Below are 26,992 nucleotides of genomic sequence, written 5' to 3'. Positions count from 1 at the left end.
GTGGCTGTCTTTCGTTTAAAAGTAAATACTTTTCCTTTTCTTAAACCTAACTTAGTTAATTCACAATTTTTTGCCTACTAGTGTGAACAGGCCAAGCGCGCTGCCAATGGGCTCTAGATAATTTAGTACAACACCCGCACACACACGGGCAGCATCGGAGAGTGATAGGACGATAAATTAATAATGCTTATCTCTAAACTGGTTCCATTAGCCCAACCAGCCGTAGTGCTGGACATCACATTATTGTTGCTATTTATTGCAAAACAGCAGCCACGTAAAAGCCAATTGAGTTGTTGAAAAGCTGGCTAAAAGGGAGCTGCCTGGGAATCGAATTCAGATTTCGAATGGAAATGGTCCAGCCAGCCGAAATGTTAATGAACCCGCCCATAACTAATGGAGGGAGTCTAATTAGAATTTGACTGAAACGCGACTCGGTTGCCCATTTATCTTGCCACAGTGCTGTGGTTACACGAAAAACAAAACAAAAAACAAAAACACACAAATCGGGGCGTTGACAGGCGCAAATGACTTGCCCCCTCTGGAGGACAGGTGGCGACTCACTGGCGTCGTCAATAAAATGTCAACCACATGCCCACAAATTGCTCGCCCCGCGCTGCCATTGTGGAAATATTTCCGTCGTCATCGCCTCGCTCCCAGCCATGTTAAAGTGCAAGTAATAATTCACGAATTTCAAAAGTTTTCTGTCTCCTCCGTCTCTCAAGCGTTTTCAATGTCTCGCGACATTATAATATTGTTGTATAAATTATGTTGTAGCCCACGGGGCGTATGCCGAATGGCTAAATGTGATTAAATGTTGTGCAAAGTGCATGTTTATGGGCTGGGCTGTTTCGAGTTTGCAATAGAAAAACCCACTGGGTTGGGCAGGGGAACTGAAGAGAGTCACCTGATCATCAGCAGTGGGACACTTGACCAACTTGGCTTGGAAAATCAAGACAAGTGCTTGAGGAGATCTACCAAAGTAAACAGTTGAAGATCAACTACCGTAGCATAAACATCTACCACATCTGTGGCAATAGGCGCAAGGTCATTCCACACAGATATACATATATATATATTTCTGATTTTTTATTTTTCTGGTCTGTCTGCCACCTGTAACGAATTGTAGCAAATGAAGCTGCAGCTCAGCGAAGTGGTCGTCTCTGGGTTTTTTTTTTTCTCTCTATCAACATTTTTAACGGGTGTGTCCGTCCACAGGTCTAATCTGAAAAGCAACAACAGTTGCTGTCGACTGCACAGTTTTCATAAATTTTTATTGAATTTTTATGGCTGCAGGCAGCCGTCATCGTCGCATTGAATTTGCATGTTGATGTATACACAAAAGCACACAAAATAAATAAACATAAAAATCTAAACTAAACAGCCATTGTGGAAAGTGTTTGGCACTCAATACTAAATGCCGCTGATAAAAGTGCTACGAAAATGGAAACTTGGTAAAAGTCTCATTAGGCTAATAGCATAATTTATAACTTCCACCCTAGAGAACATCTTGATCTCTTGGTTCAAATAGTTTAATCTGCATTCGAGCAACTTCATTTGAGTTGCTTATAAGATGCCTTATCAACAAAATGCCACAAACTGTGAGAATGCGTCTGGGAACCAAGCTGAATACAGAACAGACGCTTTGTTCCAGCTTTCGATTTGAGAAAATTAAAATGAAAACGAAATGGAAAAAAACGAAGAAAACAGACAGACTTTGGAGTCGCGGAGGAGACAGAACGACTCATAACACTTGACAACAGACAAGGCACAGCAGCACAGCAGCAACATCGCAACATCTCAGTACAGCGGCAACATCGACGTTGTCGCCGGCTTCGAGTTGCAATCAAAACACGATCTTGGCTCTCAGCATTGACCTTATGACTTCTAAAATCGGTAAAAACATCTTTACAGCTCCATGTGGCACTGTCGATGTGTTTCCAATATGAGCTAAAAATACGAAACTCAAGCTGAGAAGCGGCGTACTTGAAATTGGGATACATTTTATAGCCTTTACATATATATATTGCCATTTTCAATTCGATGCGACTCATTCATGATGCGAAAAAGTGGAAGGCACTCGTGAGTTGCGAGCTGCGAGCTGTTCAATAATTTTAAAGGATACTACCTTGCACATTTTCGGTTATATGTCAAGTTTAAGTGGCAGACGCGAAGGTCGTTGCAGCAGCGCGAAGGCGTCGCAAATTGAGCAATTAGGGCGTGGCCAGAGTACGCCTCATTTGCACTTACTTGACTTAATTCCTCAATTAGCCAGAGCTAAGGTAATCACAGCTTCAGCTGCTGGAACCAGCTGGCCAACTGGGAAACTGGACAACCTCATCCACTTCAGATTCACAGATTCCAATTCCCAGTCAGTCGATCGTGGGCGTTCAACAGCCAAATTCAAGAGCCACACAACAAAGCAAATAAGTTTAATGATTCGGTTCGTCTGTATTGTATGGTCAACAAAGAACGTTTGACTACGAAAATAAATAAAATGCAGCCCACGGACCAGAAAAACAGACGAAAAATTAGTAAAATAGTGCGTAGGTTTTGCATTTCGATGATGACCACTAACTACGACTAAAGTCCACCGCAAAACCACAAAGACCCCACAGTTAGCAGAGCTTGTTAAAGACTAGATGATTCTATTTGGTTGGGAATTGAGCCGTAATGTGATGACTTTGTAAATTTGGTACTCTACCAGAAATATCCTCTTTACTGGCTTAAAAGATAACAAAGCAAAAATCTTAATGTACCTTGTAATAACAATAATATTTTCTTAAGTAACAATTAAATGCGTATTAAATATATCTGGTTTTTCAAGTTATCTTAATTCAAAATTATATTTATTTTTGGATTGGATAGTTTATGGTATTTTAATTGAGATTAGCTAATAGTAGGTCAGCTTTGTGGAGTTTTCTGGTTATTAATGGATTTTTTAATCCGTTGTTAAACACATAAAACTATATATATGTTTTCCTTTTTTTAAGTACAGAAAATGTACCAATGAAACTACTCTCCCATTGTCAAAATGAAATGTTATATTTCTATTAATATTTATTCTGTTCCATTCCCCACTCCTCACTTAAAAAAGGGAGATTATCCGTGACTTTCTTGATTGGATTTCATTGAGTTCGCCGCGTGGCGCTAGTTGACATCTGACAGCAAAAGCGGGCAGAGTCACAGTTTCGGAAATAAACACTGGGGAACTCCCCCAACTCTGTTTGCCATTGATGAGAATTTATGAACGGTCTCACAGGCTTTCGGGTTAAATAGACTCAACTGGCAATGACAGAGCTCTGTGCTCTTGGAACCTTATGAAAAACCCATCAAATGTGTCAAAAGCAGTTTCATTGGAAAATTTTCTATTGTTTTAGGGCTCTGAGCATTTCGGTTTTTCGAATTTTTAGGGGACTTTACGCAAGCGCCGCGAAGTGTGAAAATCAAGCGAACAGGTTGAGTATCAGAAATTGGGTCTGTTGGACTGTTTTAGGCCTATAAAATCAAAGCCGCTAATGGGCAATTTTCACGCTTATTTACACAATGGAAAAGCGAAAGTTTTATTTATGACGGGTCATGGATTTCGACTATACTTCCATGCACCTGGCCGAATCCAGGCGCTGTCTCAAAATTCTATGCGCACCAAAGTGCATAAATATGTTCAAGCGCTTGCACTTATGACAGGCCCCGAAACATGCAACAAGTTTGGTCGCATTTACAGGTGCCCAAATAAAAACAAGAAAATAATAACAAATTGTGAGACAAACAAATGTACGTGTAAAGTGGTCAATGTCCACTTGAGTGCCCCAAAAAAATTGAAAAAATATTGAAAAAAATATTACCTAGCATGAGCCGGCGCTCAGACACTCAGGGCCAATCGACAATGAGCGCTAATTATGCTGAGACCGCTTGCCAAAAAAAGAAAAGGTTCAATGCACCGCTGCAGCATTTCAAATCCCTTGTTGACCTTAACTTTGAATTGTCAAAATACAAAAGTTCAAACCGACACAAAGCCCCAAACAATGAGCACAAAGCATAAGACACACAAAAGAAGTGAGCCACGGAAACCTACATACTTTGGCCCAAAACTCAATGAGCTACACGGAAAATAAAGTTAAGCTTGTATTAGATTTGATGTTACTATCAATCTGTAATTTAACCATGATATTTTAATCTATAACTATAAAGATAAGTAGCTTTTGTTTTGACTTAATAGTATCTCTATAGTTTATAAACATAAGAGTATTTCTAACAGTGCCTTTCTGATTCATTTGAAAAGTGTTGGCCATATGCAGGCTGCACAGATTCTTGAGTTTGCCGCTCGGATGAATTTGGATGCTGTTGCTGCTGCCACCGCTTTCACATTGACTTGTGGTTTCAGTTGCCGACACCGCAGCCGCTGCCGCATTTCCAGTTTTCAGCTTTTCAGATCTTTTTTTCAGTTACCAACATAGTCACTGTGTGTGGGCTGGAATTGTTTTCCTCACTTCATTCATAGAGTCGAAACTCGCGCTTAAATGATTAGTCAGCTTCTTGGCTTTTTGGGGAGCAGCTCAGCTGGTTTTGCAGCGATTTAGGTGCGATTCTTGCCACAGTTTCTGTTTATATTTTGCGTGGTATTGTGGTATCTCGTGTTTGTCCTTCACAAACATTTGTTTAGATCATTTGCTCACGGTTTTTGTTTTTATTTCTGCTTGTGGTTTGTGCGGCATCTGAGCCCGAACTTCCGCATGAATACTCGTACATTATACATGGCTTATCGATATATCTTGTTACTATATTTAGCCTGCGAGATTAGGCGAGTTTATCGCCTTTAAGTCTGTTTGTCATTGGATCGCCCACAAATGGCGGCAATGAGTCACAGAGGGAGAAATTCAACATCATCAATAACTATGATAAGCTAATTGTATTAATATTTTTCAAGCTGTTCTATCTATTTGTTTAATCCAAATACTAACTAATATATTATAATGTAGAAGGTTGATTTATTACAGACAGCCGACAAATTGAAAGAGAAATTTATTCTCTGTGCAGTCCACATTTAGTGTTAGGCAACCAGTTGCCATTTATGTAAGTTCAACATTTTGCAGATCTATCCCGAACAGCTGCACTTGTCTATCTCGTTAGAACAACAAACTTAAACAAAGCTCGCACAGACTGCATAAATTAAGTGTCGAAGGGGGAAAAAAGATATCAGGTGACAAGCGTGAAAAGCGCTGTTCTGACAGACAGACAGTCGTATATAACTTATAACCACGCGCAGATTAAAGGCCAGCCCAGGCACCTTCGTTACTTTTACCTTTCGGCCCCAGCTCTAGATGCTGCACTTGCGCAATTCCCCGATTCGCCACAATCCACAATTCGCTGTTCACAACAATCCCAACGATCCTCACAGCGCCAACTCGAACTTGAACTACATTGCATTGGACATCAAAATAAATACATAATCGTAAATATAAAACCAGAGCCGAATGCTCTCATTTCTTGTGCTGCACAGGCCACACCACGTGACTGGCGAATTTGTTGGTCAACGTTTTGGCGGCCGTTGTTGTTGTTTTTGCTTATTTGGGGCACAGACCGAGACAGATTGGGCAGCTTATGAGGCAGCTGAATGAGAGATACATCCACAGATCTCCAGGCAGCCGCATCGCCCACAGCGCCGCTGGTTTGCCTTTGTTGTTTACCACCGAGTGGCAGTGACAGTGGCGGGTTGGGTAGGCCAAATGGGGCAATCAATAGGGAAAATGTTGCTAATTTTATTGGAAATATATTTATTATAATGAAAGTTTTACAAATTTTATTTCTAGCATATGTACTAGGCACACTCCCAAATTAGTTTTTAATTAACGCGATTAGTGTATTCCATATTCATCACGATCTTCCCACTATTTATACCTCATTGTTGCCTCGTGAACTTGTAAGTAACTTGTAACCCGATATTTGCCAGCATTAACTTTACTTTTTTTTTGTTGCATTGTCTTCTTGGCTTGGTTTCTGCTCGCTTTGGGCTATTTATAAAATGTTAAAACGCTTTAGCTGGCTTTAGCGCGGCCATTGTCTCACAATTAAGATTTCATTGTGAGATTTTGTGGCATGGGCCACACGGCGTATGCGCGATTCGAATCAAACGCAATTTGCGCTGCCACTTGCAGTGCGCTCTAAGCATCAGCATGCAATAATTTGTTTAATTAGGCGTAAATGACGCTGACAGCGCTGCCAGCGTCGTCGTCGCCGCCGTCGTGGCTCTAATGGAGCGTGGCTGATTTTAATAGCTTGTCGGGTTGGCTTTAACCTTACCGTGCGGCTTGTGTTGCGGTTGTGGCAAGTGATTCGCAATCGCAATTCCACTGGCCACAGTTGCAACAGCCACACCCCATCGACCGATCGATCGTTGGAGCCATGCTAATGCCATATTCTTGCAGCACTTGCTGTGGTAGTGGCAGTGGCAGACCGAAATGCCATAAAAAAGAAAAAACCAGACACATGACTGCCGAACTGACGATCGCACGGATCGCATTTGATTGCCCCCCAATCGATCTTTGGATGCCTTTGCCATTCACGACGATAATTCAATTAATTGCGAAAATGTCCTAGAGACAAATTCATATTCACAGCAGACACAGTAAAAGCAACCACAACAGCAACAGCAACGATTTGTTGCAACAAAGTGCAAATGTAGCGATCGTGTAGCTTTTCATTAAATTTCATTAAATTCTTTTATGCGATAGCAAAGCAAAATCAGCAACATTAAGCATTGCAACATTTGTGTCTGGACTTGGGAGCATGGATTGTGCCCAGTTGGTGGAGAGTGGAGAGTGGTGAACGTTTGATCGGCTGATCTTGGCTGCTCCAAGCTCTGTGCATTTTATGACTTTGATTTATTTGAGCAAATTATTTTTAAGCTGTTACATGACTAGCAGGGATCCCTGGCACTCGAGGAAGTGTCTGTGGCCGATCAGCAATTTGCCATTTCTCATCGCTCATCGCTCATTGACTCGACCAAAGTTATTAGCTGTCTGCAATTGTCAGCGTTCGTTTGACGGCTTCGCTCCCAATTCCCTGCTCCAATCCCAATCCCAATCCAATCCTATCATCTCCCCTCCAATCCCCAGGCATTTTTCCAATTACATAATCGAGTGATCTCTCCATCTGTCTGGCTGAAGATCAGCTGTCTTAGCTGTGCATAATTTCAATTTGACAAAGCACATACGATCGATGGCTGTGCTGATAGGCGCCGTTAAACTTGCTGTCCCAGGCCCCCAGGCTAGGGCTTTTCCCCGGACTTACCCCATCACCCAATCTAAGTCTATTGCATGCCCGTTCAGCGTGCTTAATTAGTTTTTGGGGGAGTTTGGCTATCGATAATCGACGCGGTATGGGAACCAGGATTGGATATAGATTTGGGATGGGTATTGAGCACGGACATCCGCGTACGTGCCAGGCATTGGCAAACTCAATATCTGGACAAGCGGCAGGCAGCTGGGCAAATCCACACTGCCTCTTTTTGGGGTATGCTGACCTATAAATTCCTAGCTAACACTATCGGTAGGCATTCATTATTAAGTTCGGCATAATGTTGAATTAAATCCATAAAAAGAAGTTACAACAGGAATGTGATAAGTCGTAAAAATGTAATAAAATATTTATGGTCTTTAACCTTTAACAATTGTTGTAATGTATCTGGAGTTAAGATACTAACTAGAAGCAATACATTATAGAGGATGTCCTAAGGAAACATTCCACTCCAAACTTATGTTCGTCAATTACTCACAAGCATTACGTTTTCTCTGTTGTTTTTGCATAAAAAATAAAAAGTCTTAATGCTATTATTCACATGTTCGCTTATAAACAATGGCCTAAGTAAACAAATTGCCAAAGTTTGGACAGCATTTGAAGTGCTGCAAAAATTACCCACCCACGAGTTGAAGAGCATTCGAGTTTCGATAGCTTGTTTCCTTCCTGTCTGAGGCCTACCCCCTCACCTCTCTCTCCAAACCACAACTCACCAACAAAACTGTTGCTTAATGAAAACAAATGAATTTATGAGTCGTTTCTGTCTGAGTTGGTTTCTTTCTGTTTTGAACCGCAAATCCCCTTTAAGTAAAGACTTATCCCAGCGATCACCTCTCGGAAGATTGGAACTTTGAATTGGCATTGGCTGGGCCATTCTGCTTTGTCTCCCACTCGCCGATTTATGGCTGAACACCGTCAGAAACTCGGTTTACGCACTTTTTTCCAGAGCGGAGAGCGCTTTATTAGCAATGGCCGTGCTTGTTGTTACTTGAGTTATTGTAATGCGAGTGAGGCGGTCGCATAAATTATTGTTATTTACCGTTGCAGCGGTTACATTCGCTCCAAAGTCAGTCAGCCAGCCAGTCAGTCGGGGTCTAAGGTCCGCCCCATTTGGGGACGATCGATGTGATGGATCGGTTTGTAATTGGCTTCGGCAGTGTTTTGATGGGCCCATGGAATAATAACATAAAAATCTACGGATTTTCGCTTCGGTTGCAAAGTTCAAATGAGTTTCCTACAAAGAACCTTGGACCTGTGGCCTGTTTTGGGCCACTTTTGGTGTCGAGCGCAATTTTGTTGAGGATACTTGAATATAAAACTCAATTTAGGATTTGGGAAACCCAAAAACCAATATTTTATCACTATTTTTAAGAACCTGAAAATCTTAATTCGAAATAATAGCCAGCTTAAAGCATACCTTTTAATAAACCTATGCCCAGAAATATTTGGCCAAAATCTTATGTGTACTCATAATCCATGTAATCCCATAAGAACGATTTTTTCTCTGTGGAAAGAACAGCAAGTTGGCAGAGCAATCCGGCAGAGACTGAGATACAAAGATACACAGATACTTTCAGCCGCACACGCAGCTGCGGAAACGTAAAAACAATGTAGGTGAAACAAGTTCCCGCAAATGCCAAACTTAAGAGCCCGGCAATCCGAATCCACTCGCTCGTATAGATGCAAATCAATAGCAGATTTTGGGCCTTAATAGAATTTTGAGGCGGCAGTTGGTAACCGCAACGGCAACCGCAGCTCAGACAAACAAACCCAAAAGGCGCCGTCGCAAACACTTTGCTCGCAGAGCACCACAAATGAAACCCCAGGGCGGCACTTGTCTCTCGAGACAGAGGGATTAGAAATACGCCGAGAGTTGTTTATTTTTTAAGCCAGTCGCTCTAACTTATGTGGTCGATTAGCCAAGAATTTCCGCTTTCAATCGAATGCTGCTCGTAAATTAACGAAAATTTAATAAGAATCAGCAACTGAACGGGGGAGATGAGATCTTCAGAGATGTTCCCAGAATACCCGAGTGACCTTGGGCAAAAAATAAAATATCATTCAGCCATATGTCGCTCCATCCTCAGCGAATCAAATAAATATTTATGCTCGTGCTTGAGGGTAATAAAATCTCAGAAGTAGGCAAAAATAAATTAGCTAAATTAGCAATGCGAGGCACATTGAAGTTGGCTACACCCAGCTCTTACCCATTGATCAATTCAGCGGATGGCTGTGAAATATTATTATGCAACTTACAGAACACAAAACGAGTCTTTATTAGCCGATAATTGGCGATCAAATAAGGCCTGATCGCGGATCGTACAAATAAGTACGTTTCCATTTGGTTTGATTGATATTAGCCATCCATCCAGCCATCCATAAGGCAAAGCCAAATATTTCCCCCAACTCGTATTAATCGATCGCATTGGCATCCGTGACACAGTCTTTCTGACCCTGCGTGATTCACAATGTTCTTTACACTAATGTCGTTTTTTGTTATGCTATTTACCTGTGCGGGAGGGTAATAACATTAAATAATGATTTTTTTCGCCGTTCGTCAATTGTTTGCACAACCTTCGATGCTCGCTTGACATTTTATTGACGCATTATTTGTCTCTCGGCCTTTATGAATTTGCTGTCTTCAGTCTTTGCAAAGAATGCAAATTTCGCGAGATCGGTGATTATGGACAAATTATGCAGAATGCAAAAAAAAAAGTGGCAGAAGCAAAACAAATTAGGCGGGCGTATATAAAAAATTTCACCTGTTGACAAGTCGGGCCAAGGTAATCGACTCCATCGCCGTCGATGCCAAATTTGGCCTAAGCCGCCCTGGAAATTGTTTTCAGATATACTCGTATTGGCAAAGTCGGCTAATGGATGGTTGGTTGGTTCGCTAGAAAGTAGTGGCCGTACCCCAAAAAGCAAACTGGGCCAGCTAATCGGGGGGCGGAAGTGCCAAACTCTCTATACATATATACGAGTATATATATCTTTCCATATCGGTTCTGCGAATTATCTGAGTTTGTCGGCTCAGCAACAAAGTCAAAGACTAAGTCAATAATTACACAGTGCCCGGTGATGGGCGATTCCTCCAATGGCATTTAAGCGGCTCAAAGCGTGAAAAACGCTTCCTATTATTAGTTTAATTTGTTTTGGGCGCGCAATTTAATTTATATAACAATAATCGTTTATAAATGATAAATTAATATGGGAAACAAATTGTATGGGCGGTCGAGAGCTGGAAGCTCAGAGCTCGGGGAGCTTCGAGCAGCTCTCATCTCTCGATCGCTGATGTTCAAGCGCCAAGTGGTCGACAAGTTGCCAAAATTGGCAAGGCTTAAATGGACATAACAACAACAGCTTGCATAGAGATGGGTAGCTTGTAATCAGTATTGTTTTTTTGTTATTTTCTGGTGGCCAACTTGGATCTGGTTAGTTATTTCCTATCCGCCTTTGTTCGTGTAGTTTACGAGAGAGTGTCTATGTGTGTGGGTTGCCATTTGGATGGGTCAGTAGTCAGTCTTTGGGCTTTTGCCTTTCGTATTACGCATACGCCACACTGACTTTGATTTCTTATTTGCTGCTTTTGAATGGACGGACAGGCGAGAACTTCCAAATAGGGAACGCAGCTGAGCAGGGCGAATTTTGGCTTTGTTGCGATTTCTTTTTTTTATTCACATTTATCAGCTAACAAAGGGGAAAACTGAATTTATGTGGGGTATCTTAGGTTTGGAGTCCCCCACAAAAACCCAATTAAATCTCCGCTTCCTGTATTAAGAATCCTAAAAATTATTATTTACAACATTCACACACCTTACAACATTCGGAAATGACTTTCAGTTCTTCTCGCACTTTAAATGAGCTGATTTATGACTATTTGATGAGCACATTAACCGGAGGAGCAGCACCCCCGCCCTCGCCTTTTATTTTCGTGTGCTACTGCTTTAAAGTTATTACATATTTAAGTTTATTGTGGCTGCTTTTGTATGCCAGGCACACGAAATAAAAGAACCAGCAGCTTCACTCAAAATTCTTATAGGTCCGTTTTTTTTCAATATTCAACTCTTTCGCTCTGTGTGTGTGTGTGTACTGAGTGTGTGTACTTTATTATTAATTTTAAACGTGGGCTCACAACAACACGAAACACCCACAGCATTTGTCAAGTTGCTTGGATTCTTTTCTTTTTTTTTTTTTTTCTGTTGAGTTTTGTTCTTGGCTGCTGGCCGCATTTGTTATTACTTTTTGTGGTTTTGTTAGTTGCTTTTCGTGGCTGCAGCTTTTTGTATTCTCTGATCTGTATGCCGTATGCTGTATTCTTTGAGATTAATACTTGCAATTTGAACATTTCAGCACGTCGACGTCGGCGCCTGTTTCTAATTGCAAACGCAAATTACTCATACGCCGCGTTGTGCTCGCATAATTATCGCTTATTGCCACATCAAATCATTGGCTTGCGTGGGCAGTTGGCTTGGCTTAAAAATTATAATGAATATGAATGGAACATGGCAAAAAAAAAGTGGTTGCCAAGTGGCAACGGCGCATCCTCCCGTCATCTGCTGAATAACAATTATTCTCGCATTTCGCAGCCATTTTACCTTATTGTTTAGCAAATATCTTGGCTTCGCTCTCCCTGCAATGAATTGCCTTTATGCGCTCATTTGCATATTAAATAAGCGGCTGCCACTGCATCGGTGTTGGCTGCACTCGCAGTTGTTTTTGTTTTTATATATTTTTTTTTGTATTATTTTTATTTATATTTTGTTGTTGTTGCTGTTTGGTTAGTTTCTAAGCGGCAGCAGCTGCCGTCAATGCAAAGAACGTCGTTGGCTGATCGTAGGTTGGCCAGCCAGCGTATTACGCGAGGGAGCCGCGATTTTTATTAGTATTCTCCATTTGGCTCGTTGACGCAAAAGAACGAAACGATGTTGCATAAGGTGGAAGTGGTTTAGTGTGCTACTTGCCCTTCGCCGTGGAAGCCCACGGAATTTATTATCATTAGGAATTAAAAAAGGTAAAAAAGAGTAGTTAAGAAAAAATGTACAATACACTTTCCGTAAACAATTTGCTTTTTAAAATTTATATTGACTCTAAAACTTGTCTAAAAAAGTGTTAAAGAGTTTTTTAAGGTCATGTTTAGCATGGTGAGGAAAGTTCTAAGAAATAAAAATATTCATAAGTAGAAAGAAGATGAAAAGAGATAAAAAAAATATAATGAAGTGATCAAATTTATCAAGATTAGCCACTGGCAATAATATGCCGAATATTTGGGTTATGAATATTTGAAATACTAATCGCAAACCTAAAAAACCTTATCGAATTGTGGAAATCAGAATTCGCATTAAATCGGAAATAGATTACAAATAAACATATTCAGCTGAGATCAAAGTGAATTCATAATAGATCGGAACAAGATTATAACTAATATAATGTATAAAATCAGAAGCAGTTTTCCCTGCGCAAATAAATTCTATGGCAGATCATTGGAATCGATTTAATTATTGATTAACTGCCTTAAAGCCCATCCCTCACTTGCGAACGAGCTGGTTGGATGCAATTAGTCAAGCTCCCCGCCAATTAGTCACAGAGAATTTCCACTTAAAGGCCAGCTGAGCTCTTTTGTAAGCTGTTTTGGGTGGTTCGGCACACTCATCCGCGGATCGGGTTGGATCTGGATGCCCTTTTTGGGGATCAGCAGCTTAGATAACAATTAGAGAATAAATTTAGTTGGACGCATGCTAATTTCAATATTTATTGGAAAGAGACAAAGGAAAGGCAGCTAGCGAAGCGCCAATGTTGGGTGACTATTTCAGCGACTTTTGGTGAAACAAGTAGTTGAATTTCCTTTTTTAAAGCTCAGCTATTGACAGGCAGAGAGTTACACTTATCTTTCAGCCAGTGTGTGTGTGTGTGTGTGTTTGAGTGTGACATTAAACCACACACAAACAAGTCCACCATATTTGGCAATTGACTTTGCAGTCAGCCAACAGTGCTATTCGCGATATATATCTACTATATATATACATTGATCCAAGTGCACGGAAAAATAATGAAACCACTTCAGATACGATATCGACTTCTTTTCAATAAATTATTCAAGTCATTTTGAAGCACTTTGCTTTTAAAACGAATTTTGGATATCATAAGAAATCAAATTTAATTAAAAACGTGTAAAATCGTCAAGTTTTTTTCCTGTGTACCAACGTAATATAAATGCGTGCTTGGTTTTTTCTTCTTTTAACTGTTTACGCTGCCCACATGCGATGGCCTGGGCTTGATAAATAATTTTAGTTTTATAAACACAAATTGACACTTCAAATTGTTTGCCAAAAAACAACGAAGCCGAGAGAGAGAACGAATCGAAAAATGAAATCAATTTGAATTAAGCCGCCTCGCTTTGAAGAGTTGGCGGAGATTTCTTTGGCCTCGAGGGGTGGAACCCCGTTCAGATTCAGATTGGGCATATCATGACCGAAAACACTTCTCGGAATCCGAAAGGCAGGTAGCCGCCCCACTTGTTCTTGTTCCTTTTCGACGCCCTGGGCTCCCATAAAAAATGCGAATCCGATTCGTATCGGCAAAGATCAGAACATAACTTCTAATTCCCCCGAGCTACGAAATGGTACGGTCGTCTGATTCGAACACATTTAAGAGCTAAAGCTTTTCAGATCTAAAGAGCAACGTAATCGGCGTTGCGAGGCGATCGTTATTGCCGCATTATGCTCGCGTTAATTAATTGTTTATTTGTCTTGCGATTACCACCGATTTTCGACATACAAGTGGGGTATTTGTACTTATAGACTGGCTTCGCTAAAGGTAACAGAAAGTCGTAAATGGAACAAGTTTTGCCATTTTCTACTTTGCAATAAATATTTTAAATACATTTTTTAAATGATTAAGAAAACGAAATTAGTATATTAAGGCTGGAGTATAACAAAATAAGATCAGATCAGATCTTTCAGAACTTTTGTTTATGCGTAGAAAAATGTTGTTAAGGGATCAGTAAATGAATGCATTATCGATATTTCAGAGAGGGCGCCAAGTCTTATCAGCGTTATGGTTCCGAGTAATTGATCTAGTTTTGTGGCGTTCGTTGCGTTCTACGCTGCATGGAAGGAAGTCTTCGGATCGATTGGTAATAAATATTATCACAGCTGACCGCGACTAATGGGCAAACAAAAGTGCTCAATATGGGCCGCTGGTCAACGTTTAGATAGCGATCGGGTGGAAAACTCACCATGGGAAATGCAATGGGGAAAACACCTGCTGCTGCTTGTCTGTCGATCCAATTTAGTGCTCAGATCGGGTTTGGATCGGGAATGGATTTCGGTTATCGTACTTATCGAATGCACTTTGTTTCGCTTTTGTCGGGGGTTCTTGTTGCTTATTGCTTGCTGCTTGTTGCTGCCACTTTGCGGTTACTTTTGCTGCCGTTTTAATTAGCAATACAAACACATTAGCTAATGCACACACGAGACACAGCCACACGAATTGGCGCCCACGCAGCGTGCCAAAAGCCAAAAGCAAACGCGTTTATTGAAAATGCAACGCGCACAGAACTCGCCGTCGCGCAGACTCAAAATCAAATTCAAATTCAAAATCAAAATCAAAACCAAAACAAAACAAGAGCCAAACAAGCTGGCTTATGGCAGCAAAAAATAAAAATAATGAATACTGACCGCTGCACATGCACTTTTTTTTGCATTTGCCTCTGCCAGCGGAGTTCTCGACTCAAAACAACTAAAAACACCACAAAACACCTCACAACACCTTTTGCCTGCTGCCGGATAACCGATTCGTTCGAGTGATCGCGAGTGACTGAAATAACGGCGAGCTTGCGCGGTTTGAATCTCGACCGATCGCCCGGTTGCGCGCCTCTGTGTGAGCGTCAGTGATGCGTCAACTTCAAAAGCTGAACAGGTCAGCTACAATGCTGAAAGACAGTGGTACCTTTTGTACGTATGAATATATTTGCGTGGGCACGAATTGGGAAGCTGTTTGTTTTTAAACTGAATTTACAGTATATCTACTTTATATTTTGAATGAACAACTGAAATTTATTTAAATGTTTCTACGAATCACATTGTGTCACAAATGATATATTAACATGTTTTTGAAAAGTAACTGATTTGTAGAGAAAAATGCCAGCACTGACAAAGGCAGCTGAACCAGTTCAGAAAACAGTTCCGAATAACAGAGTACTGCTGTGGACGGATGCGATCTTAGGAAACTCTGCTAACGCAGCATATTAAAGTTTATAATTTTAACATTGTAAAAGAATATTTTTTAATAATTACGAACGAACGATAAAGAGGAAATATATTTAAAATTTTTGAACTATAAAATAATAAGATTATTATATTAGTGACAGTAATACCTTGTTTTAACAGTGCTTTAAATATTTAGTCCACAAAAATATTTAAAAGCTCGCGCCACAATGAGTACCGATTAGATAGATATCGATAAGATACATGAGTGCGTTTCGCTGTGAACGCCAGTTTGCACTGCTTGGGTTACATGTAGCCCTGGTTGCCGCCAAACATCTTGCCGTATGAAGTTATTCAAATTTTTAAATACATGTTAGATTTTAAAAAAGAATGTTAACTATTTTATTATCCTGTGGTTAGCATTAAATATTTAAAATATATATATTATATATACATATAACAAATAACATATATAAGGATAAATCCAAAAAAGCAAAAATATAAGTATGAAATGAAATAGTGTAATTGGCAACCAGTGGTAATAAGTTATTACAATTAGCGAGATTTGTAGAAAAAGAGTTAAATAAAAAGTCACACACAAGATAAAGGTATATATATATAAACGCATATTTAAGTTCCAGTTTAGAGAAACTTTGCTTGTCTTGAAAAAGTTTGCAAATATTTTGCGAATCTGCCAATTAGCGAATCTTTCGCAATGCCCCCCAAATGCTATGTGTATCTCAATTAAACAACAGTCTCAACTTGTTTATGGAAATGTTTGTTATATCAAACGATGTTTATTTTGAAATGACTTAAGACTAGCTCGAATAACGCTCAACATGTGGTGATTGGCAAGCCAAACGTGGTCTAGAATCGTCCTTGACCCTGGCGGGACTCCTGATGAGGATGGGTGCGGATGTACTCCAGGGACTTGAGAATGGCCGCTGGGATTGGTGGAGGAGTGGGCAGATGGGCACCGGCTGGGTGGTATCCATTGGCATCAGCGGTGTAGGTCAACTGGATCAGCTGGCCATCGGGGGCGTAGTAGGCATTCGAGCCACTGGCATAGTATGCACCCACGCCCGATTCCTGTCCTGCGATTCCATTGGATGTCTGATACTGGTAGGCATAGCTGCCATCCTCCTTCAGATCGCTCTTGTATTCGCGAGTCTCGGCTCTCGCATCAAAGGAATCGGCCTGAACGCAAGAAATGGCCAGGGCGGCAACGGCAAGGACGAACTGTGGGCCAAAAGGATACTGATAGTTAGAAGGGCTCCTCACACTTCGAAAATCCTTCTTAACTTACGAATTTGTTCATTTTTGGGCTGGATTGGGTTGGGCTGACTTGTTGTCACTGTGAACTCGCAACGAGAATGAATGTGACCGAATTGGCCTGGCGGCGCATTTATAGCATTTTGGCACGCCAATCATTTTGGGCCGGGCACTCGCAGTCGCAGTCGCCGAAAACGCGTATAATTTGCAGCATTGAACATGAGCTGCCCCTCACCGATACAAAGAAACCCACACATGTACGCGACCCAAGACTCCGCTGAAGACTCTGCCGTCGCTTCATGCTTTTAGTATGTGTTTGTGAGATAGTTTTTTGTTGGCCATAAACTTTATGCTCCTTTTTGCCCAAGTTGTGGTCAGCCGGTTAATCAATTCGAAGCTCGGTGGAAGGGGTTAATTTTTGTTTAGCACCTACGCAAATTATTTAGTTAGCGGAATATATGGTCAATATATTTCCTGTCAGTCAAAAAGAAAAGATGCGTTTCATGAGGTGGCAAATTGTTTTAAAGCGCCTGGCTTTATGGCAGGATAATTTATTAATGTTGCGCCTAGTCCTTTGCCCAAATCATATGCGAGACTTTATAATAAATTGTTCGCAGAATCGGCAAAATCGATTAAGAACCTCACATGCTAGGTCAACGCATTCATTTATTACAAAATCACCAAGCGCGCCCAAAAATGGAAAAGGCAACAGCCGAAAGCCAAAAAGAAGAGGCAGGCAACCTAAACTTTGTAGCAGACGAACGACCTTGCCACCAACATTGGCAGACTGTCCGAAAGTACGACAGCTTATCGACAGCGGAGCGGGCAAGTTTGTATTAAGTTTTGATAAGAAAACTTGCGATGAGCCAGCGATGACGTGACTCACGAAGGAGAAATTAACGATTATCCAAGGGGATATTCTTCTGCTTTGGGGCTTTCTAGCATTATTTTTAATCAAATATCATTTTTAAATAAATCATTTTAAGATTATAATTTTATTATGTACTGAGCTAAAAAAATGTTAATATTATAAATTTCCTTAAACTTCGAATTTGTTGAAGTCTTTTGAAGGTAATTATGGAAATCAATAGATAATTCTATCTGACTTTAGGAAAAGTGTTTTTTATAGATACAAAAAATATAAAAAATCAAGTCAACCAGACCTCGACTTTGCCATAACTATAACTTATAAATTTTCATTATATCCATTAGCAATTTGCCACTTTTATTTGGGCCATATTAAAGGTGTCAGCCTGCCATCACTAAAGTGGCCAGCAGAAATCAGCGACCGGCAACAAAATCGTCGACAGCAACAAGAGGAGCTTGACTCGGAGCGCATGCTGTTTCCCTTATAAGATTTGTGTTGGCCTTTTATAAGTACATGGATTGCTGGGTTGGCAACCAGACTGCGTCTGCGATTCCGACTGGGAATGGATCTGAGGGCGGGTCTCGGGTGGAAAGTGAATGTGATGGAGGGACGTTGTCGCATGACGGGAGAAGCATCAGCAGGAACAGCATTATCTGCTTTTTGCTGGCCTTTTTGGTGTTACTTTCTGCTTTTATGCCCCAAACCGGCTGTTCGGCAATTTGGCATTTTTTCCCCTCCTATTCCTTTTTTTTTTTTTTTTTTTTGATTTTCTTGGCCAACACAATTGTCCGGTGCCTGCCGCTTGGGCGGCTTTAAATGAAAGCAAAAGTTGTTACGATTCGATGGCGTTTCCTTGCGCCTCTGCTGCCGGTTGCCTTAAGCCGCTTCCGCTGTACTTAACCATTCTGCCCCCTCGATGTTCTGGCATTGCTCCTTCTCCTGGACCCCATCCATCCATTAGGGCATCAATCCATCTTCGCGCGCATTAAGCGGAGACAAGAAGTACCAGCGGAAAATGTACATAAAAAAAAGGGGACACGATGTAGGGCAGCGACTCCTTGGCCAATTCCTCACGCTCACCTGCTCCACATTAATTGACCCACATTCGGTGGCGGCAACTCGTCCAGTCCGTTCAAGACTGGTCCCGTCCAGTCCAGCCGAAGGTCGTTTGGGCGCTGCGTTTTAGCCCTAGTTTGGGCATGTCTTTGGACATTTACTTAACGACCCTAGCCGCATCTGCACAGAGGAAAATGTTTATAAAGTTTCTGTCAATATTTGTTTTATTAGTATACATGGTGTTAGTTTAGTCAATACTGAAATTCATCAAAATTTTATTCTATTTAAATGTTTAATTCAAGTTTTCCTCCATTTTTTTGTTATTTTTTTCTCTCACTGCATTTTGGGCAGGTCGGCGATTAGTATTTGAATTTTTATTGCCAATCCGTTGCTCTACATTCACTCATCTGATATGTACATTCGGCGATGTTAATTAATTAAAACACTGTCAACGCAAGCGAGGCTTGTAGACTGTCTGGCCACTTTTAATGGACCGTTTATACAGTTTCATTCATTGGTTAGTTAGTCACTTGGTTTAAGACCTTAGTGATACTGCAGCAGATGTAACCCTAGCTAACGGCCAAAAATATCGAGCAGAAAGCGTTGGCGTTGGGCGTGGAAGGTCGGCCCTTGGGGGTTTTTTTTATGGCTGGATGGATTGCCGCCAAACAAAGTCAACGACTTTCGAAAATCTTGTAGCAATGACCTTCAATTCGCTAGAGACAAAATGGGTCTGCTAATTGTTTGTAGTTGCAACTTTCATTTCGATTTGCTTTGGAAATTGGTTTGTGGCGGGGATTTCAGCAAGTTCGGCGGCACTTGTAGCTTCAATTTAAATCAGCACACGGCTTTATTGAATAACCCAATTAATTGGTTTTTCATCCATTTTATTTTTAGGCAGCCAAACTACAGCGTATGTATATATGTATACTCGTAGATATCTGCATTTCTGGTGTGGCCAATTTTTAAGGCTGGCTGATGGATTTTTAATCAAAAACTTGATTCAATTTGCATGTTTCAAGTCCGTTTCCCTTTGCCGTCTGCTCCAACTTTGAATGGTTCCACATCTTTTGACAATTCATTTGAATTCCTAAATTTGCCATAACATCGCACTACTAATTGATTTAATTCGTTGGCAATAAAAGCTTTGAACAAATTAAAACAGTTTAACAATAGCTCACTATTTATCTGTTATCTTTGCTTTACTTTTTTTACTTTCGTTTTTCTCTCAAATGAATTAAGTTATGAGAGGGCGAGGGCGATGGATTCAGAAATATTTATTATTTATTTAAGCATATCGTAACTGAGAGAATTTTTATGGACATGCGTGTGTAAATGTCAGAGTAAAAATAACGACAAAAATTATATTGGCTTATTTATGAGGGCTGTGCATCAGATGCAAATTTAATGCACTTTCACAGCTTTCACACCATAACGACAGAAATATGGACTTTTCTGCCGTCATGAAAAGTGAAGATTAAATTCATATGGAGATGAAGATGGAAAATTCATGAACTTTAAGGATATAACATTCATTTGTTCTTTTCGTGAGGAAACTTTTAAATAGCCTCATCATCGGGTAATGTTAATAATACAATATATCATTTCTTAAATTAAGGCCAAAGCAAACAGTAACAGTAGCAGTAAATATCAATAGGTTGTCCCATGACCTATATTGCCGAGTAAAATTTATGAACGGAACCAGTTGCTGGCACAACGAAACCAGGTGCAGACTGCTTTCAAATTCTGATCGATTAGCATCTCCCGATTTCCCATTGCCAGGGCTAGGGGAAAATTAGCAATCATTTGTAAGGGGAGTAGTGGATCCATTGGCCATTTCACGCCCCATGAACCCACCAAGCCAACCAAACCAACCCAGCACGAGCCATACGTATCTGTTTAATGTGTCCACTTATCTCGATCCCATGGCATAATGCCATGCTCCGCGAGTTGATATATGTTTGGGAACGGAGAGGAGAATCCATTACGGATTTCGTAAAAGTGGTCGTCTTACATACGAATATGCCCCGATAAGTATGTGCAACTTGGTCGTGGATAATTAATGAATTAACACAAACACTTAATTACTCAAGTGCCGGCAGCAAAAAGAGCTGCTCGGTTGGTCGTAGAGAGTTTCTTGACCCGCGGGGAGTGGAGTTTAGGGGTCATCCGGACCAGGTGGTCAACGGGTCGGTTTCATTTTCACTCAAAACTTTTAATGGAAATTACTGTGGGGAAGCCACCTAGAGTCGAGATAATTGGCGTTGCAACCGTTGCTGGCTCTCGGCTGTGAAATCCAAAATGAGCTGCCATATGTTTCATGATGTGATGTGATGTGATGAGTTCCATTCCCCCACCTCCAGACCACCGCATATCCCCCAATTATCATCACCATCAGGTCTAATGGCTGCACACCACTTTCCTCACTTTCGTTGGAGATCAATTTCGAGCTTTTCTGGGGTATAAAAGCGCCGGGTCGAGGTTACTGAGGCATCAAACACAGCTTAGCTCTTAGGGTCAAACCAGCAAATAAACCATAAACCAAATCTCAAACCTAAGCCAGGCGAAAATGTCGAAGATCGTAAGTCAAAGGTTTCAAAGGCGCTCCTTAAGGGATACAATGGTAATAATAACTGATGTGATTGCAGAACGTCGTTGTACTTGTGGCCGTGTCCATTCTGCTCGGAGTCCAGGCTCGTCCCTCGGATACCCCGGATGCCCATGCCGAAATCCGAAGCTATGTGAACGAGCTAAAGCAGGATGATAACAGCTACAACTACCAGTTCGAGACGTCCAACGGCATTGCCCAGCAGGAGCAGGGAGTGGGTGGCTACTATGCCAGTGGTTCATCTCAATATTACACCCCCGAGGGCCAGCTGATCCAGTTGACCTACACGGCCGATGAGAACGGATTCCAGCCACAGGGCGAGCACCTGCCCACTCCCCCACCAATTCCAGAGGCCATCCTGAAGTCCCTGGAATGGATCCGCAACCATCCCGAGGAGAATGAGGAGTACGAGCACCATGACCATCATGAACATCATGAACATCATGACCATCACCACCACAACCATGGTCAGGAGCAAGGCAAACAGTATCTGCAGCCAGCCGGTGCTCTGCTGGCGCCTGCGTCAGCACCAGTAGTGTCCGTGGGTCAGGTCCTGCCCTACGACAGGAAGGTATAAGCCAGCACCAACCATAGCTTTCCATTGTATCCGCATCCGCATCCATCCCGTCCAGCTGCCTCATGTTTTTGGGTGTCTGTTTGCATAGTCAAGCCATCCAACATACAGCATCCAACATATCAAGCATCCAGCATATAGTGCCCATCAAACAGCAGAAGGAACATCGAAGCGAGTACATCTGGAGGCGGTGGCACACTCACTCATACCCGTGCCCGCACTGTATATATAGACCCTCATACATTTACATCAACATGCTGCTCCCGGGCTGCTCGGAGGAGGTCCTTCGTCCTCTGACCCGTCTCCTCTGTCCCGTGTCCGTTGTCGGCTCGACTGACGTTGACATTTATTGCCAGAGATAATAATAATGTAATAAAAGAAAAATACAATTTAATATGCTTGTTTATACTATGAATGCCTTTTGCCGACAGACGAGAGAGCATATGGCCATGCCTTGAGCCATCGCACAGAGAAAAAATGATATATATCAGCGATTCGGTGGGTAAATCATAACAGTGGCCCACTAACCCATGAAATGTTAAATAAACGATATTTTTGGTATATTAAAGATAGAGGGGTAATTCCCCTTCATCGCTTGATCTGAGGAATATGAAAATTGATATAAAATTTAACAAACATTTAGAGGGTATTCCCCCCCAGACAAGGTAAAAGTGATTAACTTGCTTACATGTGTGAGAAACAAGTTTAACACTTGCTAAAACTAGTCAATAACCGAGATAGATTTTGACACCTTCAAACCATAATATTAGTCTTTTAAGGTAAACAGAGTTTTTCTCAGTGCCAATGACATCGCATCGCCCACATGCATTATCGCAATGCCTTACCCCATGAGATTTTCCTTCAAGTGTGCAGATCTGGTTTGACCATATCAATTCCAACTGGGGGAAGTTCAATCAGAAATTAATAAATGCACACTCGTATTTGTTGCTGGGCGGTTGTCTTATGCAAATTGGCGTTGGCCCTTCTTCGATACAAGTTGGAGCGCGTTTCGGTCTCAAGAAATGTTGTAACTTCAAATATCATTGTTGAGTTGATTAAATTAACAAGTTGTTGTTGGTTATCTCGATAGGGTTTACCATCACTGGTGTTGGCCGAAGAGCAAACATTCGACTTTGATTTTGATGCATTGAGGTTGTGTCATCAGCTCCACCCAACTCTTTGATTTTAATGGGTATACTAGTTTTGGCAGCTGATTTGAAAGAGTATTTATGGAGAATGTCAGAGAATAAGTTATTGAGTTTTAGACAAACTTAGACATTTTTAAGAAATAATTCAATTTTAGTAGGCTTACTGCATGGCCACCTTAACTATCGATATTATTCCGATAACCGATGTTAAGCTAAGATAAAATCATTCGTTGGTAAGCATTTTCGATTGTAGTCATTCTTGGTTGGCGTTATACTTAAAAAAATTCATATTCATATTTTAAGTCTGAACGTTTAAGACAAACCACTCTTATTTTTAAAGAGTATCCATAAATCGGCATCAACTCACTATGGGAACTTCATGTCTTGCATTAATGACTCAAAACGTGTGGCCAAAAGCAGTTTATTGGGCGAAATATGGGTCGCTCTGTATGCTCGACTTGTTTGCATATTCGGAGTCTGCATATTGGCTTTGTCTTTGACTATCCGAGCACTATAAATAGTCAATCGGGGGCCCAGATTGACAGCATTAGCCTCTCAGTCAACAAATCAGAAGCATCAGCAGCAACATGTACAAGCTCGTAAGTGGATAACAAGAGTCCAAGATTTCGAGTAGTATAATTGACAATCCTTTGAAAAACCCTAACAGCTCCTTGTCGTCGCCCTTTTCGGATGTGCCCTGGCCGCACCCTTGAACGATGATCAGATCACCAAGTTCCTGGCTAACCAGGATACCGATGGAACCTATGCCTACGAACTCCAGCAGGCCAGTGGTCTCAGCATCCAGGAAGAGGGTCAGGCGGGTCATTATGCTCGCGGAGCATACAGCTACACCTCTCCCGAAGGCATTCCGGTTCAAGTGGTTTACACTGCCGATGAGAATGGTTTCCACCCACAATCCGACCTCCTGCCCACTCCCCCACCAATCCCACAGGAAATTCTGGATTCCATCCGCTTCATTCAGGAGCATCCCACTCCCGAGGAATTGGCCGATCGTGCCGTGCGCGCCCAGCAGATCTAAATACAGGAAAGCCAATCGTAGTCATAAGTCTGCCAAAAAAGTCATCACATGATGTGTTCATTCAATCCATACGATTAAATCTTCATCCAGCATCGACTGGTGTTAATTCAACTTATTTGCGGTCTAACTAATTTGCTTGGGAAAGAACTAATTAGTGGGGCCATAACATAGATTTTATTTGGGCTGAAGAGGAGAGACAATGCCTCGCACTTGTTACTGAATATTTAATGCCGGCATCATGACATCTTCTTTTGTGAACAGTGGGTCCAAAGTTACCCAAAAACGGATAGTTTCGCCCTTTTTGAATGCAGCAGATTTTCGAAAGTTCCTTTTTGTTTTTGGCTTACAAAACGAAAGAAACTTTCTGTGATTTGTATTGGTTGCCAATGAAGGTCAAGGCCAACGTGGGCGAAACAAGAAACAATACCTTCAAGGGAGACTTTGTTTCCGAAAACATAGGAAACGTAAAGATATTGGGTTTAAACTTGTTTGTGGCCAAAACAAGTCTGCAGTCTCAGTTTGTTTTTCTTTTTGGCCCCACGTGCTGAAAGTAAGACATTGTTGACGTATTGTAAGAGATTTGCATGTTGAAAGTGAAATCAAATCGAGTTATCAAATTGCTTTTAATGGTATAAAACTAAAATATTTTATAGTTATGGGGTTAAATGTAAAATAATGTTCATAATCACTGATTTTTTATTTTATTCTCCCAGTAAAATATTCATAAAATTTGTCAATCTTGGTCATAAAAAAAAAGTTTAATTGGGCGTTGAAAACACTGTGCTTTCGCTGCTCATTAACATTTGACATGAGGCAAGTTAATTTCTGCTTTTGGCTGCGATTTTATGGGCGGGAATTGAATGAGTGTCTGCTGGAAATGGAAATTCATTAAGACACTTACAGGCAGCGGAGCAGGAGCAGCAGAGAACCAGACTCACTGGCACACAGAGGATTCTTGGCTAACACGCACATAGCGCCATTGAAGCGTGATGGTTTTTGGAGGAGGAAACTCAGAGGGAACTTGGAGGGAAACTCGGAGACCGGGTCTCTCATATCAATTAGGCACGCTCAGCAGCGGATATGAGTAGTTAATTAAAAAGATTGGGACGCAAGGCGACTTAATATGCTATGTGTGTGAACTGCTATAAAATTCAGGCTTGCAAAAGGTTTGCCGGCTTCAATTTTCGGTCTTTAACAACGCTTATGCTAATGCCAACCCATTATATATCTGTGGATCTGTGGTCACCACTTGAGGCACAGGTGCTTCAGGATTCTGCTTCTGCTGCTGGGGACACAACACGACACAAAGCTGTGCTTGCTGTGTAATCAAAAACTTTTATTTATCATTTTGCTGAAAATCTAATTATAAATGCGTTGTGGAAATGTGGCTCTTTTTATCCGGTTCACCTCGCTCGGGTTCTGGATTCTGGATTCTGGGTCCTGAGTTCTCCAGAATCATCTGCATTGTTTTCGTGACTACCGTACCCGAGTATCCTGCTGTTTATTCCCGGTGATTTTCGTCCATGTGCCAAGTCGTAAATGGCAGTCAGCTCGGTTCTGATCTGCTGTTTGTGTTGGAAGGGCAATAAATTTTGAAATGAATGCGAGATTTCAGCTGTATCGTAAAATGCCAAACATGCATAAACAGTTTGTTAAGTTTAAATAATTGAAACGTGCCGATATTTCCGCATTTCTTTAAGCATTTAAAGGCTCGTCTTTATTGTGTGGAAAATCTAAATAACTAATTTACTGACTCTTGAACTGTGTATAAAAGTTACGAGTTGGTGTTTTTAATCAGAAATCAGATGGGTTCGATTCGCCGCTAAGCCTTTGAGTAATGCGGGTGTAGATAAGCCGGTGCACTCTCCGGAAATTTAGCCCCTATATAAGGGCATTAAACAAATGGGCCAATAACCCTAAGCTCAGTAACCGTGCAATTTACTTTTATGGTCATGGTATAAACTATGCACAAAATTAGCTTCTCTCTACGTCTTTTATTTGGCCATAATTCAACCAACTGTAGAGCATTTGGACCGATGTCTGGCCTACTTTTCTCCCCTTCCCCCTATCACACAAAAAGAAAGAAAGCAGACAACAAGGATAGATAGACAAACACACAACTACCCTTTTGTGACCGTTTCAATGTAAATACGTTTGTGGGTGGAACTAGGGATACCTTTTCTATTTTTCGGGACAACGAGTGGCCACGGGGCGGGATTGAAGGGCTACCATGTCCATATTTAAGCAGCCAAACAACGGCGCGGATGAAATAAAAAAAATTACTTTGTTTGCAGCTACCGGGAACATAGTCACGGCATGTGTCACGTAGCTGCCAAAATATGCGAGCGAGTGCTTGAAAATGACACAGACCTGCCCATCCCGGACTCCTTTTTCCAGTGAAAAGCATAACCCGGAACGGGTGAGCATTTCAATTAAGCAAAAACTGAAGAGGCCAAAAAGAATGGCCAAGGAAGGGGAGCCCTTTTGTTATAGTCATATTTATAGGGATTCCCGTTAAATGAAATTTCCTTTAACATTCTTCAGTTGGCAAGCAGAGGGGAAAATCCAACTTTAATGCTTTACTTTGCAGTTTTCACTTTTCATTTGCTGTGCAATTTTTCTCGCACAGAAGAGCAGAAAAAAAAAATAAGAAGAAAAACGGAAAGAAAAACATTCACTGGCTGGTATTAATAACAATAGTTCCGGCCATTTGCGATGGCCAGTTGATGGCGGGTATAAAAGCTCGGTTGAAGACTTTTTGGAAAGCAGAAATGAAAAATAATTTCCAACAATAATTGCCAAAGAAAACTTTCGGCCAAAGTGCGAGTGAGTGAAGTGCCAAATTCCCACCATTTCTTCAGACATACCAATACGAATGACAACAGCCATAGCTAAACAGACAAACGAAACCAATTTATTTCCAAGTAAAA

General features: G+C 41.2%; 4 protein-coding genes and 1 long non-coding RNA gene across 6 annotated transcripts in view; 2 read left to right on the top strand and 3 right to left on the bottom strand.

Moving 5' to 3' along the window:
* Positions 1-15,095, bottom strand: part of LOC108107897 (formin-J) — a 29,396-nt gene extending 14,301 nt beyond the window's left edge. The window contains exon 1 of one of the 2 annotated variants that reach the window (XM_017215699.2): positions 14,970-15,095. The gene's annotated coding sequence lies outside the window, so the exon portion shown is untranslated. The other variant, XM_041817891.1, reaches the window with a different exon arrangement.
* Positions 15,096-16,259: 1,164 nt separating this feature from the next.
* LOC108107675 (pupal cuticle protein Edg-78E) lies at positions 16,260-16,875 on the bottom strand. Its single transcript, XM_017215263.1, has 2 exons — positions 16,804-16,875; positions 16,260-16,736 (listed from the first exon to the last, which is right to left on the bottom strand). Exons 1-2 carry the CDS (start codon positions 16,813-16,815, stop codon positions 16,365-16,367), a joined length of 384 nt encoding a protein of 127 aa, XP_017070752.1. The 5' UTR covers positions 16,816-16,875; the 3' UTR covers positions 16,260-16,364.
* A 4,316-nt stretch (positions 16,876-21,191) lies between these two features.
* On the top strand, positions 21,192-22,269 carry LOC108107619 (pupal cuticle protein Edg-78E). The gene is made up of 2 exons (XM_017215189.1): positions 21,192-21,274; positions 21,342-22,269. The coding sequence occupies exons 1-2, from the start codon at positions 21,263-21,265 to the stop codon at positions 21,876-21,878; spliced, it is 549 nt and encodes a 182-aa protein (XP_017070678.1). The 5' UTR covers positions 21,192-21,262; the 3' UTR covers positions 21,879-22,269.
* Positions 22,270-22,381: 112 nt separating this feature from the next.
* Positions 22,382-23,086, bottom strand: LOC108107620. Its single transcript, XR_001772446.1, has 3 exons — positions 22,973-23,086; positions 22,564-22,906; positions 22,382-22,475 (listed from the first exon to the last, which is right to left on the bottom strand). It is a non-coding gene; the product is annotated as an uncharacterized LOC108107620 (long non-coding RNA).
* A 402-nt stretch (positions 23,087-23,488) lies between these two features.
* On the top strand, positions 23,489-24,177 carry LOC108107651 (pupal cuticle protein Edg-78E). Its single transcript, XM_017215237.1, has 2 exons — positions 23,489-23,622; positions 23,691-24,177. Exons 1-2 carry the CDS (start codon positions 23,611-23,613, stop codon positions 24,060-24,062), a joined length of 384 nt encoding a protein of 127 aa, XP_017070726.1. The 5' UTR covers positions 23,489-23,610; the 3' UTR covers positions 24,063-24,177.
* Positions 24,178-26,992: the final 2,815 nt, after the last annotated feature.

Source organism: Drosophila eugracilis, unplaced genomic scaffold (assembly GCF_018153835.1).
Source record: "Drosophila eugracilis isolate 14026-0451.02 unplaced genomic scaffold, ASM1815383v1 contig_2088, whole genome shotgun sequence".
Taxonomy (NCBI): Eukaryota; Metazoa; Arthropoda; class Insecta; order Diptera; family Drosophilidae; genus Drosophila; species Drosophila eugracilis.
Note: the sequence above shows the minus strand (reverse complement) of the source record. Positions and strands in the feature narration are given on the sequence as shown.